Source organism: Pseudorca crassidens, chromosome 8, assembly GCF_039906515.1.
Source record: "Pseudorca crassidens isolate mPseCra1 chromosome 8, mPseCra1.hap1, whole genome shotgun sequence".
NCBI classification, from domain to species: domain Eukaryota; kingdom Metazoa; phylum Chordata; class Mammalia; order Artiodactyla; family Delphinidae; genus Pseudorca; species Pseudorca crassidens.
This window is the reverse complement of record NC_090303.1, coordinates 34,838,455-34,856,816: the sequence shown is the minus strand read 5'-3', so window position 1 is coordinate 34,856,816 and position 18,362 is coordinate 34,838,455. Positions and strand designations below refer to the sequence as shown.

At 39.9% G+C, this 18,362-nt stretch overlaps 1 protein-coding gene across 2 annotated transcripts in view; it reads left to right on the top strand.

Moving 5' to 3' along the window:
* The first annotated feature begins 6,874 nt into the window (after positions 1–6,874).
* ITGB8 (integrin subunit beta 8) overlaps positions 6,875–18,362 on the top strand; it is a 98,151-nt gene continuing 86,663 nt past the window's right edge. The window contains exon 1 of one of the 2 annotated variants that reach the window (XM_067746187.1): positions 6,875–9,025. In XM_067746187.1, the coding sequence (XP_067602288.1) occupies positions 8,899–9,025 (127 nt within the window). In that variant the 5' untranslated portion in view covers positions 6,875–8,898. The remainder of the gene's footprint in view (positions 9,026–18,362) is intronic. The other variant, XM_067746186.1, reaches the window with a different exon arrangement.

Genomic DNA, 18,362 nt, shown 5'->3' with positions numbered 1-18,362 from the left:
ACATTGTCCCATCACTATTTATTAAATTTATTATTCTCTCTACATTGATATTCAAAGCATATCTTATGTTATATTAAATCATCATTGATAGTAGAGTCAACAGCTGAGCTATTCTATTTACCAACTCAGTCATCTTTTTTTTTTATTATTATATATTACTCCCAAATCAGATTATAATATCTTTGAGAAAAGGGACTGGGTTTTACTAATGCTTGTATTTTCCATAGGACCTATCACTTTACACATAGTAAACGTTCAATAAATATTGACATATCTATTAAATGAATGTTTAAATTGAATATCCTGTGCCTACTTTACAAAGAATTTCCTCACCATGTTAAAAGGTCACATTCTTCAAGGTGAAACATGAAGTAATTTTGAAATTGGAGAACAGGGCTGAGAATGGAAGCATTCCAAGTATAAAAATGCCATGTGAATTTGATTAGAATAATTTAAATTTTGTAGTGACTTCATTCTCCAGAGGCGATGTGATCATGAGAAAATACTGAGAGAATTTTAGTCGTGGGCTTACTCTGAATTACTGAAGTTCAGAAAGCCCTTTAGCTGTATAGTGATGTGCAAATCAGTCCACATACCACCATGGCTCAACAGATGAACTATGTCAATGGTGAAATGTTGTCTTTATAATGTCTGCTGATACCTTTATTTGGGAGAACCAGCTGTGGATCCTTAACATTGTTATACATTTAGAGTACTGAGCAATAAAGCAATGATATTTAAAACATATTACATATTCATTTCCCCTCCTAAGTATAAGTTTAAACATGCTAAATTTTAAATAAAAGGCAGTATTAAGTATGTTGTCCCTGTCATGTACAAATATGTGAAGCTTTCATATAGTTAGCTTTCTGTCAAACTATACAGGATGACTTCAGGCTGAAAAGATTGCGGAACAATCTTTTTGATTAAGGAGACATAAAACTAGGCTGTCATAAAGAATGCTAGGATTACAGGCTTCTATATAAAGACATGCTCACTACAGCTATTAATGTGGGTAAAGAATTGTATAGTTACCAGAAAAGGAAAGTTATGTATTCAGCAAAACCAAAGATATTTGATGTTATTTTTATGACAATATGCAAGTCTTGAAATAAGTATTTATGCATTTTCAATGTTGTTTACATTGTGAAATTAAAGTAACCTAAATTACCATCCCAAAAACCCTTGGGATAATGTATGGTGAATTCTAACATGTTTCATTCTCCTTTGATTCTCATAATAATCTTACTTAGTAGTGTGTGTGTGTGTGTGTGTGTGTGTGTGTGTGTGTGTGTGTGCACGTGTTAATAGACTTTACTTTTTATAGTAGTTTTACGTTCCCAGCAAAATTGATGGAAAAGTACAGAGTTCCCTTTTGCTCCCTACCCTCCCATATTTTGCTTCCCCCACTATCAAAACCCCATACCACAGCAGTACGCTTAAAACAATGGATGAACCTACACTGACATACCATTATCACCCAAAGTCCATAGTTTACATTAGAGTTCACTCTGGATGTTGTACATTCTATGGGTTTTAACAATTGTACAATGACATATATCCACCACTGCAGTATTATACAGAGTATAATTCTCCTGTGCTCCATCGATTTACCCTTCCCTCCCCTCTTAACCTGGCAACCATCTTTTTCCTGTCTCCGTACTTTCGCCTTTTCTAGAATATCATATAGTTGGAATCATAGAGTATGTAGCCTTTTCGCATTGCCTTCTTTTACTTAGCAACATACGTTTAACTTTTCCCCATGTCTTTTCATGGCTTGATAGCTCAGTTCTTTTTAGTGCTGAATAATATTCCATTGTCTGGATGTACCCCCTTGTATTTATCCATTCACCTCCTGAAGGACATCCCGGTTGCTTCCAACTTTTAGCAATTATAAATAAAGCTGCCGTAAACGTCCCAAGTGCAGATTTTTGTGTGGAGATAAGTTTTCAACTCCTTTTGGTAAATACCAAAGAGTGCAAGTGATGGATTATATGGTAACAGTGTGTTCAGTTTTGTAAGAAATCACCACTCTTCTAAAATGGCTGCAACATTTTGCATTCCCCCCAATACTGAGTGAGGGTCCCTGTTACTCCACATCCTCACCAGCATTTGGTAGTGTCAGTGTTTGGGATTTTGGCCATTCTAATAGAAGTGTAGTAGTATCTTGTTTTAATTTGCAATTTTGGTAGCTATTTTAATTTTATCACTGTATAAATGAATAAACTCAATCTCAGTGAAGTTAAATAACTTGCCCATGATTCTACACTACTAAGTAGCAGATTAAAAATTAGTTTGTACAGATTCCAAAGCCCTTGGTGCTTTTTATTCTGCAGGTTGCCTTATAGCTAGACAAGAATAAAATTCAAATTCACACACAGAGAACACCATAGAGTAGTTTCCAGGCTCATTATTACTCGTTTTAGTTTAGGTTCCTCCAGAAGAGGACCCTGAGACAAGAAAGTATCAGGGAACAGTGGAGAAAGGAAGGAGGGAAAGGCAGTGAATGAAGGATGTTTGAATACAGTTATCCCTGTGGGCAACTACAGCTTACTCCTACAGGGAACCTAGGGAAACAGTGCTCAGTATTACTCAAAATATAGCGTGTGACAGAACCAGTCCTTGAACTGTTTAAGACGCACCCAGGAAAAAGAATATATAAAAAGTAAAAGTAAGTACTTAGAAACTTTGATAACAACTTGACATTTTTGTAACTTCCATTTTTCTTTTTTTTCGAATTTATTTTATCATTCATTTTTGTCCACATTGGGTCTTTGTTGCTACGCGTGGGCTTTCTCTAGTTGCGGTGAGCGGGGGCTACTCTTCATTGTTGTGCACAGGCTTCTCATTGTGGTGGCTTCTCTTGTTGCAGAGCATGGGCTCTAGGCATGTGGGCTTCAGTAGTTGTGGGACACAAGCTCAGTAGTTGTGGCATGCGGGCTTAGTTGCTCCACGGCATGTGGGATCTTCCCGGACCATGGCTTGAACCCATGTCCCCTGCATTGGTAGGTGGATTCTTAACCACTGTGCCACCAGGGAAGCCCCAACATCCATTTTTCTAACAATTCGTTTTATTTTTTTCCAATCCATGATGGATTGAAAATGAAAAACTGGTCCAAAAATAGTGTGAGAAGCACTAGTATGGAACACAAGGCCCAAAATGATTCCTTTCAAGGAGCAAGGGAGCTGGGGTATTCATACCTCACTTCCCATCAGGTCAGTCCTTGGTTGAGACAGTGTCCAGAAGTGTTCATTGCCCAGCACTTCTGCCTGGGTGGAATGAAGTGGTATGCCCAGAGGGACACATGAATGTCAACAGTAGTGTCTACTACAAACTTTGTCAATGAAAAATTTCACTAAGCTAATTAATCTAAACATCATCACATCTCTATAATCATACTGATAATCAGTTAAAGGCTAAATAAGCATTAATTTGCTATGTGCTATATATAGAAGGATAACAGAAAGCTAGAATTTGACTATGCACAGATAAAATGTTTCATTCAAAAGCATCCATGAAAATAACTAATATTGTCAACCAAAGCATTGGTTAGTGGGTAGGGTAGCTAAATTAAAGCTACATCATTACCTAAAATTCAACTGTAATGCAAAGCAGTAGTCCATGGAATTCAGGATATGTGAGTAATGAGCATCTGTCACTTTACAGGGCTTCCTTCATCAACCTAAGATAATTTTGTGTCATCTTGTTGGAAAATAGTATTTTATTTTCCACTAAGGAAGCCAAAGGCAAAAAGAGCTCCTCCTTCCTTCTCTCCACTCCCAGAAAGCCAGGGGACTGGCATGCGATGAAAGTTCTGAAAATTAGATATTCTCAACCAGGATTCTGAATCTTAAGCAAGTGGTCCAAAGATGAAAGGATGATTAGAGAGCATTCTTATTTTTTGGAGACTTACTGCTACTGCTTACGCCTTCCTTGGTTTCTGGCCTTATTTAATCTTGGTCTCTCAGCCTCCTGCTAATTCTGTGAGCTCCCAATTTACTTCGAATAGTTTCCTTTTCTTACTTATGACAGTTACAGTCTGACTCTTACTTGAAACCAAAAGTCATCACTGATATGAGGTGGTGGTGAAGAATCAGAGCTCTGATTCATGCTTGCTCAGTAATTCTCTTGAAGAAGTGAGGTCAGCCTCTTCATCAACCTGGTTTTTAGTTTCCACATTTCTACAGTAGTATTAGTTCAGCAGTGTGCTTTATGTAAAATTAGTCTGTGAGATGTTCTCTGAATAAAGGATTCTTCCTTTGGAGAATCCAGTTGCATGTTAGCCTATTTAAGTTCCTAAAAAATTGTCCAGCAAAGGATTTAACTTAACTTTAACCCAGCATTTCCTAAACTTAATCATGGAAGTCTTATTTCTGAAAATATTAACATCTCACACAGTTATTCATCCATAGAATACCTTGGAAAGAGGCATTGGCTCCAGCAGTTCATTTTTCTTTGACTTTGCACCTGACACTGGAGTTTATCACTAAGCACACATGAGGCCTTTGAGGAGTCTCTGCATTAATCCATTATGGCAGGGGTTCTTAAACCACAGTAAATAAAGAAGTATTTGAGAAGTTTGTAATAATGCATATTGCTGGACATCACACCAAATCTACGAATTCAGAATCTCCTGGAATAGAGTAAGGAATCACTCTACAGGTGACTATGTTGTAGGCAGTCCTCCGTTCACAGTATGAGGAACACTACTTTCTGTAAATTACCTCCTGGTGGCTTACATTCTTTATCATTGGAAGAATCTAGAAGTCATAGTCATAATACTATATCCCACTGGCTTGATCATTCAGATCATTCATCTCCTAAAAGCTGTAGATGAAGCAAGTTCGTAGACAACTTGTGAACATCAGCTTAAAACCTCTGTATAAAACTTTGAAAATCTCTGATCCAACTTCAGAAAGATAAAATATTAAAATGTGAATATGGTTTTAGCTGTAACTATGGGGTCAATAATTTGGACAAAATCTACTTAAAGGTTGAACACACACTAAAAGGAGCAGTCAGTCTCTCAGATGTCTCTCTCACTCCTGTTAACTGTCTATAGCTTATTCATTTCTCACCATAAACTATTAGTGAGAAATCAAGGTTAAAGGAGTAGTAGGTCAGAAACTTAATTCATCCAATTTTATGACTTATTAGCAACTAAAAGATTCTGATGATAGGAAGCCTGAAATGAATAGCTAAAATGTTATTTTTAGACTATCTGTGAATTTCACTTGCTCTCATTAACACAAATGATGAAAAATCACCTGTCAGAAATTTCAAAGCAAGACAGCAGAACACGAAAGAAACAAAAATTACTCAAGTCACCATCTTCTGGAACATTTTTTCTCTGTTAGAATTCTTCAGGTAATATATGAAGAGAATAATACTACATTTCTTCACAATATCCTGTACATTTTCTTACAGGAAAAAGGACGAGTTGTGGTGAAATTTTTTTTATTGTTGTTGGAAACAAGCAAACTTTTTGCTCCTGGGCCACTAGTTATATTTACTGTAAGAAACCCTTACAGATGATTTGGAAGACTCGGGAGAATTCCCTTTTGTCTTTGTAATACAGCCCCAAATGTATAGATAATTTGTTAGTAAATAATTTGCAATCATAGTCTCACAGCTGCAATATTCTCTTATTTTATTTTGATAATCGGAATTATAACCTCTTTGCAACGGGGGAGTGACAATATATGGAGGTGTGCTTATTCTTCAACATCTCCATAAAACTGGTATACTGACATATATTTGCATGGGCTTCATATAACACAACACAGAATTCTTTCTTTCCAAAGGGCTTCAAAATTTACAAGCTTACCGATTTACAAGCTTTGTTTTATTCCTCTTGCTACACAGTTGTTTTGGCTTAGTATATAGAATATATCAACATCTAACAACATAGAGTTTAAGAAATTTGTACATACCTTATCATATTTCACAGTTACTTTCATTATTTGCATAAATTTATTTTATTTAATATTGTAACTTCCATTTACATTTCCAATACTAAGAATTAAAAATGTCATAAAACTCTGATGTGATAGTCACTCAACAATGCAGAGTGTACTTACACATACATCCTTATAGGGATTATGGATTGACCTTTTTTCTTTATTGTAGCACTGCACTGTCTCAAGGGTGGCTGCATTCCTTAGGGTTGTGAACTAATCTCTGGAGAATACACATGCTGCCTCACTGAAGAGTCACTAATCAAAGCCTGAATATGTTCCTTTTGTGTTCAAATTTCAAATCCTCATCCCCACTCCAGCCATTTTTCAGGATCCTTCCTTTAAGACCACCGAAAGCAAAACTATAGCTGTTCAAACTTGGAACTAAGGAAAGAAAATAAAAAATGAAGCTGGGCTGGATTTAATTCTATATAGAGTACATTGCCAAGAGTGGAATTACGTTTACAAGCATCAGTTTTTTCAGGTTTGGGTCATTCATTTGGTCTCTCAAAAGGACCTGCTTTGTAGATCCAGGGCACTTGTAATTTTCCACCTGCGTTCCTGGTTTGCTTAGCTAAGCCTGTGGGCCCCAACGTGCAGTCCACACCTGAAAAGGGGGAGTTTTTAATGTCGTGGTTTATTAACCAGGTACTTTCCATTCACTCAGTTAACAATTAGAAAACAGAAAGAAAGAAAAATAAAGAGCGAGAAAGCCTCCTACTTGTTTTTTTACTCCAAATATGGAGATGGAAACTATTAAACAAATAAGAAGGAGGGAAACTCCCGCATATTTCACCTTGACCTGGCTGGAATGCTCTGATGCCTGTAAGAGGCGGTGCTCTATGAAAGATATCGGGCAGGCTGCTAGTGGAAAAATGAGAGGTCAGACTTTACCACGGGGAACCTCTCCTGCCCCTAGAGGAAAAAGAGAACCATCAGCCTGTGTCTCAGATTGGAAACAGCGCCTTGTTTTCAATCCGGGGGACTGGGTTCCCTCCCTCGACGTAACGTCGTAGGAATGGGACCCAAGAAGGCGCGCGGCTTCTCCGACAGTTGCCGGGCTTAACACCCGCTCCAGGCTTGAACCGATATTTCTGAGCTGCCAACAGGCAGAACGGCCCTCCCACCTCCTCTCTTTAGTCTCACTCTTCTGCTCCGCCGCCCTTTGTAACTTCTTTGTTCCGTTTATTTGGAAGGTGACGCTTAAGGTCAAAAGATCCACCGTGACTGGCAAAAGCCCAGAGCCACCACCAGACCCTGGGAAGAGCAGGGCTGTCCACCTCAAGGGCTGAGGCTCGGAGTGGAGAAGGAGCCGTGAGAAATTTCAGCTGCAACTCCGGGTACAGCCCCTGCGGACCGGCCCAACTCTCCAAGGGTTGGGGAGACGACGGTCTCGGGGTGGGGCAAAGGGTGAGCTCCGAACTCTGCCAGCAAAGTGGGCAGTGCTCACCAGCGAAACAGAGGGTGTTGGGGGGCGGGGAAAGGTGCCTGGACTCCACGTAGTCTGTGGCAGCTGCCGAGCAGTGAGTATCTCCCAACAAAGGAACGCGCAGCTTCGGGGTCAGAGGCTGGGGTTTGCGCACAGCTGCCAGTCTTGCTGAGCTAGTCTCCGCGCCACCTAGGCGAGCGTTGGGATGTAGGGATTCGGAGAGGAGGGGGAAAGAGAACACGGTGTGAGATTCCTGCTGCGCGGCTACGCATCAGGAGTTCTTGTGAACGATGGGAATGGCAACTCTCAGAGCCAAGGGGAGGAAAAAGAGCTGGAGTGAGCAAAACAAAGAGCGAGTGTGGGCCGCGGTGACTTCATGCCTCACCAATGTCCCGCCCACGCTGCTCCGAGCTGTTGCTGCAGCCCGAGCCTCCGCGGCAAGGAACTGTGTAGCGTGGGGCGGTTTCCTAGCAACTCGCAGCCCGAACGCGCCTAGCTAGCCGCACTTTGGGAGCCCCAACCCTCCCTCCCCACCCCAGCGGGGCCGGGGCAGGACCATTCCTCCCCCGCCCCTCGCCAGCCTCGCCTCCTTCTCATCCTCTCCGGGGTGCATCCCAGAGCGCGACAGCTGTCCCGGCTCCGGACGGCGGGACGCCTGAGCAGCACACTGGAGCCAAAAGGACGAGGGCACGAAGCACCCGCCCCCGTGAAGCCAGGCTCCTGCACCCCTGGGGGACCTCTCCTCCTGCGCTCGCGGCCGTGCGCTCCACTCCCGGTCAAGCAGGGAGCTGCGATGCCTCACTCGGTGTCCGCGGGCGCCGGCGGGGGCTTCTAGGGCGCTCCGGGGCCGCCTCCCCCTGCTGCTGGCACATCAAGCTTCCTCCCTCGCCAACCAGGACGCTGCCTCTTCGACTTTGCCCGCTGCTCAGCTGACGAGGCTGCAAAGTTGCAATTAAGTGAAGTTGGCTTCCCTGCCCACCTGTGGAAGAAGCTCGACCTCATTGATGCGCCATCGACTTTTTTCCCCTTCGGCCTCGCCAGCGTCCCCTCCCACAGAGGCAGCATCACCCACTGAATGTACATTAGGCTGGTTTTTCCCCCCAGCTTCGGGCTTTGTTTGGGTTTGATTGTGTTTGGCTCTTCGCTAAGCTGATTTATGCAGCAGAAGCCCCATCGGCTGGAGAGAGACAAAAGCTCTTTTCTTTGTCCCAGAGCGGGCTGCGGAGCCTTTGCTCGCGTCGCCGCCCCGGGCCTTTGGCCGTCAGAGGAGGTGCTTCTCGCGGAGATCGCGGGACCAGCCGTGCGGAGCTGGGAGGGCCGCGGGGGCCCTGAAATGCCGAGCTGTGCTCAGGCCGCCGTACCTGCATCGTTTGCTCCGAGCCGCGGGGTCCGCCTGCCGGGCCTGCTGGAAACGTCCTAGCAACACTTGGCACTTCGCGCCCGGGAGCGCGAGCGCGCATCCGGTTAGCAGCCAGGCGGCGGGCGCGGTGCAGTGCGGGCTGCTTTGCATTATGTGCCGCTCGGCCCTGGCTTTTTTTACTGCCACATTAGTCTGCCTGCAAAACTGCAGGCCAGGTCCTGCCCCATTCCTTCGGGCGGCCTGGGTGTTTTCAGTTGTTCTTGGACTGGGCCAAAGTGGTAAGTTGTTTTGTTTTCTTTTGTTTTCTTCCCTTCCTCAAAGGTCTTGGGCTGTCACGAAGAGCATCCCGGCCAGGTAAGCGGCCCGGTGACAGCCTCCATCTGCAGAGAACTTCAGAAGGGTGGGTGTGTGGCGCCGTTCTCCGTTGCAGGTGGCTCGAGGGAGGCCAGGTGTCAAGCGTTTCCTCCCTAGAGGGACAGCAATAACTGATTACCTGAGGAGACCCTGTGTATTGCTGAGGGAGGCAGTAATAGCATGGAAGTTTGGGAGGGTGGTGGGCCGTATTTACAGAAGCCCGTTTAGGGGTTCTGCCCCGTCCTTGAAGGCATCCTCCTTGAAAGCATCCTCCTTGAAGGCATCCTTGAAGATGCTCCCCATCTTTCTAGTATGTGGGTCCACTAACCCCTAGCTTGCATTTGATTCAAGCCTGAGGATAAATTGGTATAATGAGAGTGAGCGTTCTGTTTTTGAGTCCATGAAAGAAAAGGATAGCTGCACACAAGTTTCCTCTACCATAGTGCTCAGCTTGAATGACTTAAACATATATGAAGAATATTCTTGCTTTAAGTCACTGTTTTTTCAGCTCAAGAAACAATTCCTAGCTAACTCATCCCTCAGTGAGATCAATCCTTGAGACCGAGACCCTGAGACAGAACCCGAGAGCAGGATTGACACCTTTCAGTCCAGGCAAGCCACTTTTGTCAGAACTACCTGATTTGGAGAGGATACTTCTTTATATAGGATATTGTCCCCTCATTTTACAAATCACAAAGAGAAGCTCAAGTCAAATAGTGTATGAAAAGGTGCTTTGGCACTTGTGAATTAGATGCAAATTTAAGGTGGCAGTACTGGATTGTTAGCAAACAGTAAGACATAAAGTAAGTGATAATAATAATCATGAATTTAGGATGAGTTCTTATTGGTATTAAATGTAGGCCAAATATTTATTTTTGCCAATGCAATGATTATTGCCATACTTTTTGGAACACGTTTACTTTATCTGTGTTTGGTCATTGAGACTTAAATTCTATTAGAGCCTTTCTCTGGCCTCTCCTATTGAAGGAGAGTTGTAATTGTTCTGTATACTAAAATGTTCTCCTATGCTTTGAATTGATGAGCCAAATTTCTGCCTGAAGCTAATTAAAACCATCAAGTCATAACCTTATAAATAAGGGTTTATAATGGAAACATGCTAGCTTCACTTATTGGTTGCATACACAGCTGTCTAATATTGGTTTCCAAAGAAGATTTATCCAACTGTGTGAAATGAGAGCAGTTAGAGTTAATTTTTATCTTGTAGCTCTTTTTTGGCTTATAAGTTGATTTCAAAATAAGTGAAACTTAAGGCAAAGGAAAAAGTAACATTATCAATTATCGGTTAAGTGACACCACTGAGCATAACTCCATCCTGTGTCAATAAGTGACAAAGTATTTTTTTGGATTTAGTAAATACATACACACACACATACACTAGTAAGATGACCAAAACTCGTGTCAACAGAGTATATTTTGTTCCCAATACTTAGGCAAAAGAAAAAGTGCTACTTGCCCCCAGATTTTGCTAGTAATTGTGAGTTTTTAAAAAATATTCATTGTGTTTGTAAAGATTAGTCAAGTTCTCGTGTAATAGCATTGTATTTCCATCCAGTGACTGTAGCTGATTTGAAGCAAATATTATGAATGAGCTCTCTTGCACCTGCAGTTGTGAAAAGGGAATGCTTATCTGAAATCAGAACAAGGCATCCTTTTCCTAGTCTCTGTCAATATACAAAGATTTCTGATGTATACTGGTTTGCACTGCAGTTAAAAACATGCAAAAAATTTAAATTATTGCCAGTACAACTCAGAAAATTAGAGATCAGCGTAAACTGTTGTACTTTTGTGATATAGCTACAAGTCTCAAATTATATGTCTTCACAGTACAAATTAGATGCTTAAAGCAGAATAGGAATTTAGGTATCACTTACAAAGGAAATCTTGTTCCCTTGCTCAGTAGTTTACACCACGGAAATGTTGAGGGCAATAAAGCCATACAAAAGAAACCATAAACAGCACAACTTTGGGTTTAATTTTTGAAGTAGAATTTACAGGTCCCAAATACATAGTGGACTTTTAATAATGAATATATAGTGAGAAAGGGGGATGTTATTAATAAAATCTGAACATTATTCTGATCTAGAAAAAAAATTATTGGAGTTTGTTTTTCAACTTTCCTTGGTGGAAATTACCGACAATCAGAGAAACAGTAACACTATAAAATGGTTAATGAGTAACTGGAAAACACTAGAGAATACCTAATGGTTAATATTTGAAGAGCTAATGTACTAACACTGCTGTTTCTACATTTGCTAGTTTTGAAAGGCTAAAAATCTTTTTAACCTAAATTTTTATATAGCAACATAAGAGTGACAAATTTCAGAAACTACCATTTCTTTTTGGAAAGTGGTAACTATTGCGCTGAAATTTCACCTTCTGTGCATAATCAACTATTTATTCTTTTACATAACAATCAACTGGATTAGCATTGTTTTATAAGTGTAGTATATTACCTCAGAACATGTTTTATAGAATAAGTTTCAGAATTCTTTATGCTTACCTAAAGTGAGAGGATATTTAAGAGAACCAACGCTTCATTTTTAAAAATCCAGTTTTCCAAATTATTTGCACAATAAGCATCCAAATTAATTCTATCTTAAAGCAACTGAGATACTTTCCGATAAAAAAGCTTGTACTGTATATGAAAAGGCTATGTTTGTGCTGTATATTTTCAAATCATACCAGCAAAGTAGGTGATATGATTTGAAAAATGACATAAAAATTCCTGTGCCCCTGAACAGTTCTTTCACCTGTTACCAAATTATCAAAATTTTCACCATTTAATGGATTTCTTTGGATTAAGCATGGTATTGACACTATGTTTCTTCTAATTTTTAACTTTATATTACGGACATTTTCAAACACACAGAGAAGAAGAAAGAATGGTGTAAGGAATCACCACAGACCCATCACCCAGCTTCATCAACTATCAACTGAAGCCCAACTTCTTTCATGTCTTCCCCCACGCATTTCATTTCCTTCCCCCAAGAAGACTATTTTGAAGCAAATGTCTCATATCATTTTGTCCTAAAATATATCAGTAAATCAAAATACTACTGGAGGAGAAGCACGCTTCATTAATTCCCATAACACGAATTTTTTTAGCTAAAATTTAGGGCCACAAGAACGTCCACTATCTTTAAAGGGAGGAATGCGGAAGTGAGGGAGGCAAGCAAAGGCAAAGACAGTTTCAAGTATTTGCTTCTCAGTGGTTCTATTATATAGCTCCATTAAAAATATTCTTTAAAAAGTATGCATGCATATGAAAAAGAAAAAATACAGACAAATGTAATTACTTTATTCCAGTGGAATCACAGCAAGTATACCTTGTTTGAGTTTCAGTTTTAAGGAATGTTCCCCCTATCTCTTGCACCATCAGTTTTCTCCTCTCTGCTAGATCATTTGCAGCATATGCATATCCATACATGCTGTAATAGCTCTCATCTTCTATTTCTGTCTCCTTTGTAGCAAAAATTCTTGAAAGAGTTGTCCATACTTGCTATCTCCAATTCTCCTCACCTTCTCTTTTAATCCATTGCTCAGGATTTCTTTACTATCCCTGAAGTTACACCACTCTGTTAAGATCAGTGACCTTCCTATTGTCAATCCGATGGTCAGTTCATTGTCTTCATCCTTCTTGACCTACCATCTGTCGGCGAGTTGACACTGTTGATCACTCCCACCTTTGAAACACTTCTTTCCTTGGCTTCCTGGACCCACATTCTCTTGGTTTAAGCTCCTTCTCCATCCCTGATGTTGGTTCTTTCTCATGTCCCAACCTCCAAATATAGGAGTGGCCCAGGATTCAGCCCTCAGATGTTCTCTTCTAGATATATACTGGTCTCAGGTGGACTGATCAGGTCTTGGGTATTAAATACCATTTCTATGCTGACAACTCCAGTCCTGCCCTCTCATCTCATCTCCAGAGGGTCTAGCAAACTGCCTATTCAACATCTCCACTGTATGTCTAAAGGCAAAGTTAACCCTAACATAGTCAAAACCAAACTTCCAATTTTCTCCCTCAGGTTTGCTCCTTTCACACACTTATTCATCTCAGTAAGCGATGTCAGTCTTCCAGTAGTTTGGGATAACACTTTGGCAGCACCCTTGATTTCTCTGTTTCTCCCACATTCCATGGTCAGTTCACCACCTCAATTGCCTAAAAAGCTGATTTTGCTGTGATTTTCTTTCGTCCACTCAGATTTGATAAAAGTTGAGTTGAATTAATACCATAACTTTTTTTTTAAGTATAGGATATCTTCAAGTGGTAGAGCCATATATAGCACTCTGAAGAATAAGAGGACTGACCAGGTAGAAAAAGATCTTAGAATAATATTAACCAGCTGATATTTTTTTAAATGTATGTTTAAGTCTTAAAGATATATTATTTATTCATGAATATATATACCTATTAAGCTAATTAAGCCTTGATTGGACTGAAAACAAAATTAGTAACTTTAATAAAACAAGGAAAGTCAGAGGATATAGTTTAGAAGAGAAAGGGACACTATTGAATAGGATTTAATGTAGACAGTTAACAAGATAATCAGTTTTCAGTCCAATTTGATATTTTTATGAGACATAAGAAATAACATGATATAGCAACAGTATATTGCCTTTTCAATTTTCCTGTACTCCATTTTGAATGAACCTTCCTTGAAGCAAATAAAGTATTTGAGATAATCTGGTCTGTGTTTTTTAACAGCCTTTTCTGCCCCACCTGCTAAATTAGATTTATCCAGGTATAGTTTATGTTAAATTTTCACTTTGTTCACCACTCCTCTCCCCCAGGGCCATTCTATTGATCACTAGATGGATCTCAGAGGGTACAGTTTTTATCTAAAGTTCTTTAAACTTTAATAAATGGGGCCTGATATGAGACCATCCAGTTTTCTTAAAAAGTAATAAACTGTTTGCCTTGTGATATAGTCTTTCTCTTGTTTGTACTTATTAAGGAAAGATGCTCAAAGCATCCTCTTTGAAAGTGCCTGTTGTATAGCATTCTCAGTCATTTAAATGATGTCTTTTCACTGGTTTGATAGGTCTCAGTGATAGGTCTCAATGAGTAACTTATATAAAAATTATGTTATTTTTGATATTATTGAATCTTACCTTAACAAAGTGACATAAAGAAATAGTCTTTTTATATGTTCATTGAACGACCTGACAACATTCATAACCAATCCTGTATTGTTTATGCTCAGTCCTTCTTGGTCCTCAGAACTCTAGTCCCTGTTGCAGCCCAAGTCTACACATTTAGAGGAGTTTTGCCAGCATGAGGACTGTGAGGCCCTATGTATCTTCTCCAGTTATATATGAAATGTATTCTGTAAGCTATTTATTGATTATAAAAGAAGCCATAGAAAAAATATTTTATGCTTATGCATATTGCATTTTATTAAATTGAACAATTAAATACTGAGCTTCTTAAGTAGGTGACCTAACTGCTAATCTCTAAAAATGTAACTTTTCCAGTTGTATCCTAAAGATGTCATATAAGTATGGCTTCTATATGTAGTGGAAAGAAAGTGCAATGCTCATGTAATTTCACAAACAACTGGGTAGCTCTCTCTCTGTGCCATGCACTGATATAAATGATTTACCACATTAATTTAACCTTCATACTAACACTATGAGAGAGGTAGAATTGTTATTCCTGTTATAGAAATGAGGAAACTGAAGCACAGAGGAGATAAGTAACTCACTGAAAATCACCTAGCTAGTAAGTAGAAAAGATGGGATCTGAACTCGGTTATGCTGCGTCATACTTGATTTAAAAAGTTTCTAGATGTTGAAGTTATACATTCAGTGTGACTGTCAGATAGAGGACCTTCATGAGGAGGCCCATGGCATATTTGGAAAAAGGCCTTTCATTCATCCCCTTTCTTAATTGTTGGTGTGCAAAGGTGAATTGTGGTGGAAATCTGGGTGTTTCAGAGTTGTCCAGGAGGCAAGGAAACAATGGCCATAGGTAACATGCATGTGAGAGCACGGAAGCCTAGGAACAGAGTTTGGACCTCCTTCCCTGGAGATTGCTGGGCTATGCCATGTAATGCTGTTACCCTCACGGAGTAACTGCAGCGAGGAGGATAAAGATTTGTGAATCAGGGAATGGTGAAAACATACCTCCTGTGGAGGCAAATACTCTCAACCTCATATACACCTCACTATGGTTGTTTTCATATGGGAGTAAGAAAGGGCGAGAAGACATGTGGCCTTACGGGCATAAACTGGAGTGAAACTCTGCCTCCCACAGGATTTCCGATGTGTTACAAATGTGTTTGACTTGTGGTTATAAGAAAGGAAAAGAGAAAGACATTGAGCTACTAAGTAGCTGGTAACCAGTTCAGTCAGTGTTCAAAGGGACAAAATCATGGTACAAGGCATCACACCATTGATCAACATAGGGCTCAAAGCATTCCTAGCCATTTGGAGCCACTCTATTATATAGCTTGATACTCTATGTTGTTTAATATATTCATATTATTTTTTCTCCATGCATTTTTACAAAGTAAGTGTTTTTTTGGCTGTTAAATATTTACAGTGATTAGCCATAGCCAGTAGTCTACCAATATTGGTCATTTAGAGCATGGCATTTCCAGTATATGCCAGGCTCAAGGCGTCTACTGCTGTACTTTCTTCAGGCAGAAGTTTTTGCTCTGTTGTGTGTGTGTGTGTGTGAATGATTTCAGTTTTATAACTATTTGACAGCAGCGGTTAGTTCACATCTATATGGACTGTCTATAGATTTCTGAAAGTGGTGACAGATTTATAGGTTATCCACATATAGAGCTTGTTTAGTGAATCTTCACCCTTGTTTCCCACATATGGATATGGTATAGGACATTCCTTATTTCTTTGGCTCAGACAGCTTTGTTAAACTTCGTGTCAATGTACACATCTGGAGTTCCCACCTCCTTCATGGCAAACTTCCAGATCTCTTTGAGTGTCCAAGGGCCATGCTTCTTTTAAAGACTACTCCATATATGCACAGGTAAATGCTGATGGTTTATTCTCTGTTCATCACCTCATTGATGGAAGAATGGCCCTTTCTCCTCACCTCTCTTTTCCGTGGGAGCCATCCAAAGAGTGCAAGAGATTGTGACTCTTCGGGAAAGAGTTTAATGCTGAGACATCAAAGGCTCTATCTAAGCACTAAGAATACAGCAGAGAGCAAAACAAAGTCCCTGCTCTCATGATGCTTACATTCTAACTGAAGAAGACAAATACATGTATATATACATGTGTATATATGCATGATATATGATATACAATTTATCACATGTGACATATATCATACATACACATGTGTATATATATGTGTGTGTGTGTGTGTGTGTGTGAATATATATGGTAAAAAGAAGAAAAAATAAAGCAGAGTGAGGGAACTGACCTGAGAGGGACTGGACAGTCTACTATTATATACAGGATAATCAGAGTAGGTCATTCTAGTAAGATAACGTTAAATTTCTTAAATTTTTTTCTTTCTATGATACACGTCAGACATTTCACAATCTTTCCTATAGTTTAGCTCCTTCCTGAAAATGGGAGGCAAAAAGATACACTAGGATTTCTAAGCTGTTAGTAATAGGAGTTTTTTTCCCCTTTGCTATTAAAGGTCATCAAATTATCACTTATGGCTAGGAAGAAAAGAGGTGAAAGGTAGTGGGGGGGTGACAAGATGATAAATAAGTGGGTGATTCTAGGTAAGATGACTAAAGGAAAATGGAGATTTTTGTTTTTTAGCATCAACTCTGTCCATAATGGTTTCTCGAATCTATCTGCTCCTTTTAATACAATGCCAATAGAGTAGAGAAAGCCTGAAATAGTCTTCATTCCATGAGGCAAATCTTTTGGCAAAATCTATGAGTGTCCTAACCAGTCTCCATTATTTCAAACCTTTGTCCACACTTTACCTCCCTACTCAGAATCTTCATGGCTTCCATTGTCTTCAGGCTCCTCTGCATGGTATGCAAAGCCCTTCCAGAACATCCCATGCCTAACATTCTGGCTCCTCGTTCAAGTCCTGTCTCCACATCAACCTGTGACCTCCTTGAGAGGAGAAACTGTGCCTGTTGATTCCGCATTTTCAATACCTGGCATGCAATAGGCCCTAATAAATTATTTGAAGTAAATGACTCAGTGAATGAGGTGAGGATAATAGTGATCAGTTTTAAATTGGGCAGCTAAGCAAATAAGCCCTATTCAGCTCTAATCTTCACTAGAATTTGAACTTTAAGAAATACAGTTTTCTTTTGAATGTGAGTTCTACTATAAAAGGTTTAACACCATGAAAGGATGTTTGTTTCTGCATTCCCAGTCCACTCCAAAAAGCAGTCTCTTGACTTGATAGGCAAATCTTTAGCAAAGATCACAATAGAGACTTAGTTTTTTAATCTACTTTTTACAAATTTGTTTTGCTTTCAAATTTCTGTGATAATTATTTTCATTGTTTTTAATTAATATGAAAAGTAATCCTGATCCTTTACCCTCAGTGTGTATTTTAAAATTGATTTCTACTTAGATTATACAAACTGAAATTTGTAGTCATTTTAACCAAATACTAGAAAAAGTAATGAAAAAACAAGATATTCTAATCAATTTAGTCATTATACACTCAGATTTTCTTAAAGCATCTATAGCTTTGTGTCAGACACTGTTCTGGAGTTAAAAGAATAACAATAGTTAACATTTGTAAGGTATTTTCTCTATGCCAGACACACTCCTGTATATATGATAGGAAAATATATCCTTTAATGCCCACAACCCTCTGAGGTATGTACTCTGATAATTCACATTTTATAGGTAATCAAACTAGTTAAAGAGTCATTGAATAACTTCTTCAAGATCTCTTAGCTAATAAGTAATAGAACCAGAATTCAGACCTGCGTGGGTTTGACTCTGTATGCTCAACCTCACAACAGACTATCTTCCAGGGGTATCTTCCAGAGTCTCTATCCCGGGCCTTGGAGGGCCTTGCTCTGGCCCTCTCCACAGGCAAGGAATCCATGGGGCATGCCTGTCCAGAGTCTTCAATTCCCTTCTAGATCATCTTTAGAATTCTCTGCCCAAGCAGCCCCAACCTACTTTCTTTAGACTGTGCCACCCATATGCCAAGCCCGAGGAGAGGGGAAATAAATAGAGCTTGGGCATAAAGGCTGGAGTATCCATGCAGGTAAGTGATAGGCTATTTGCTTTGCAGAATAAACCTAGAAGTGAGAGAGAAGAGGGGCAGCTTGA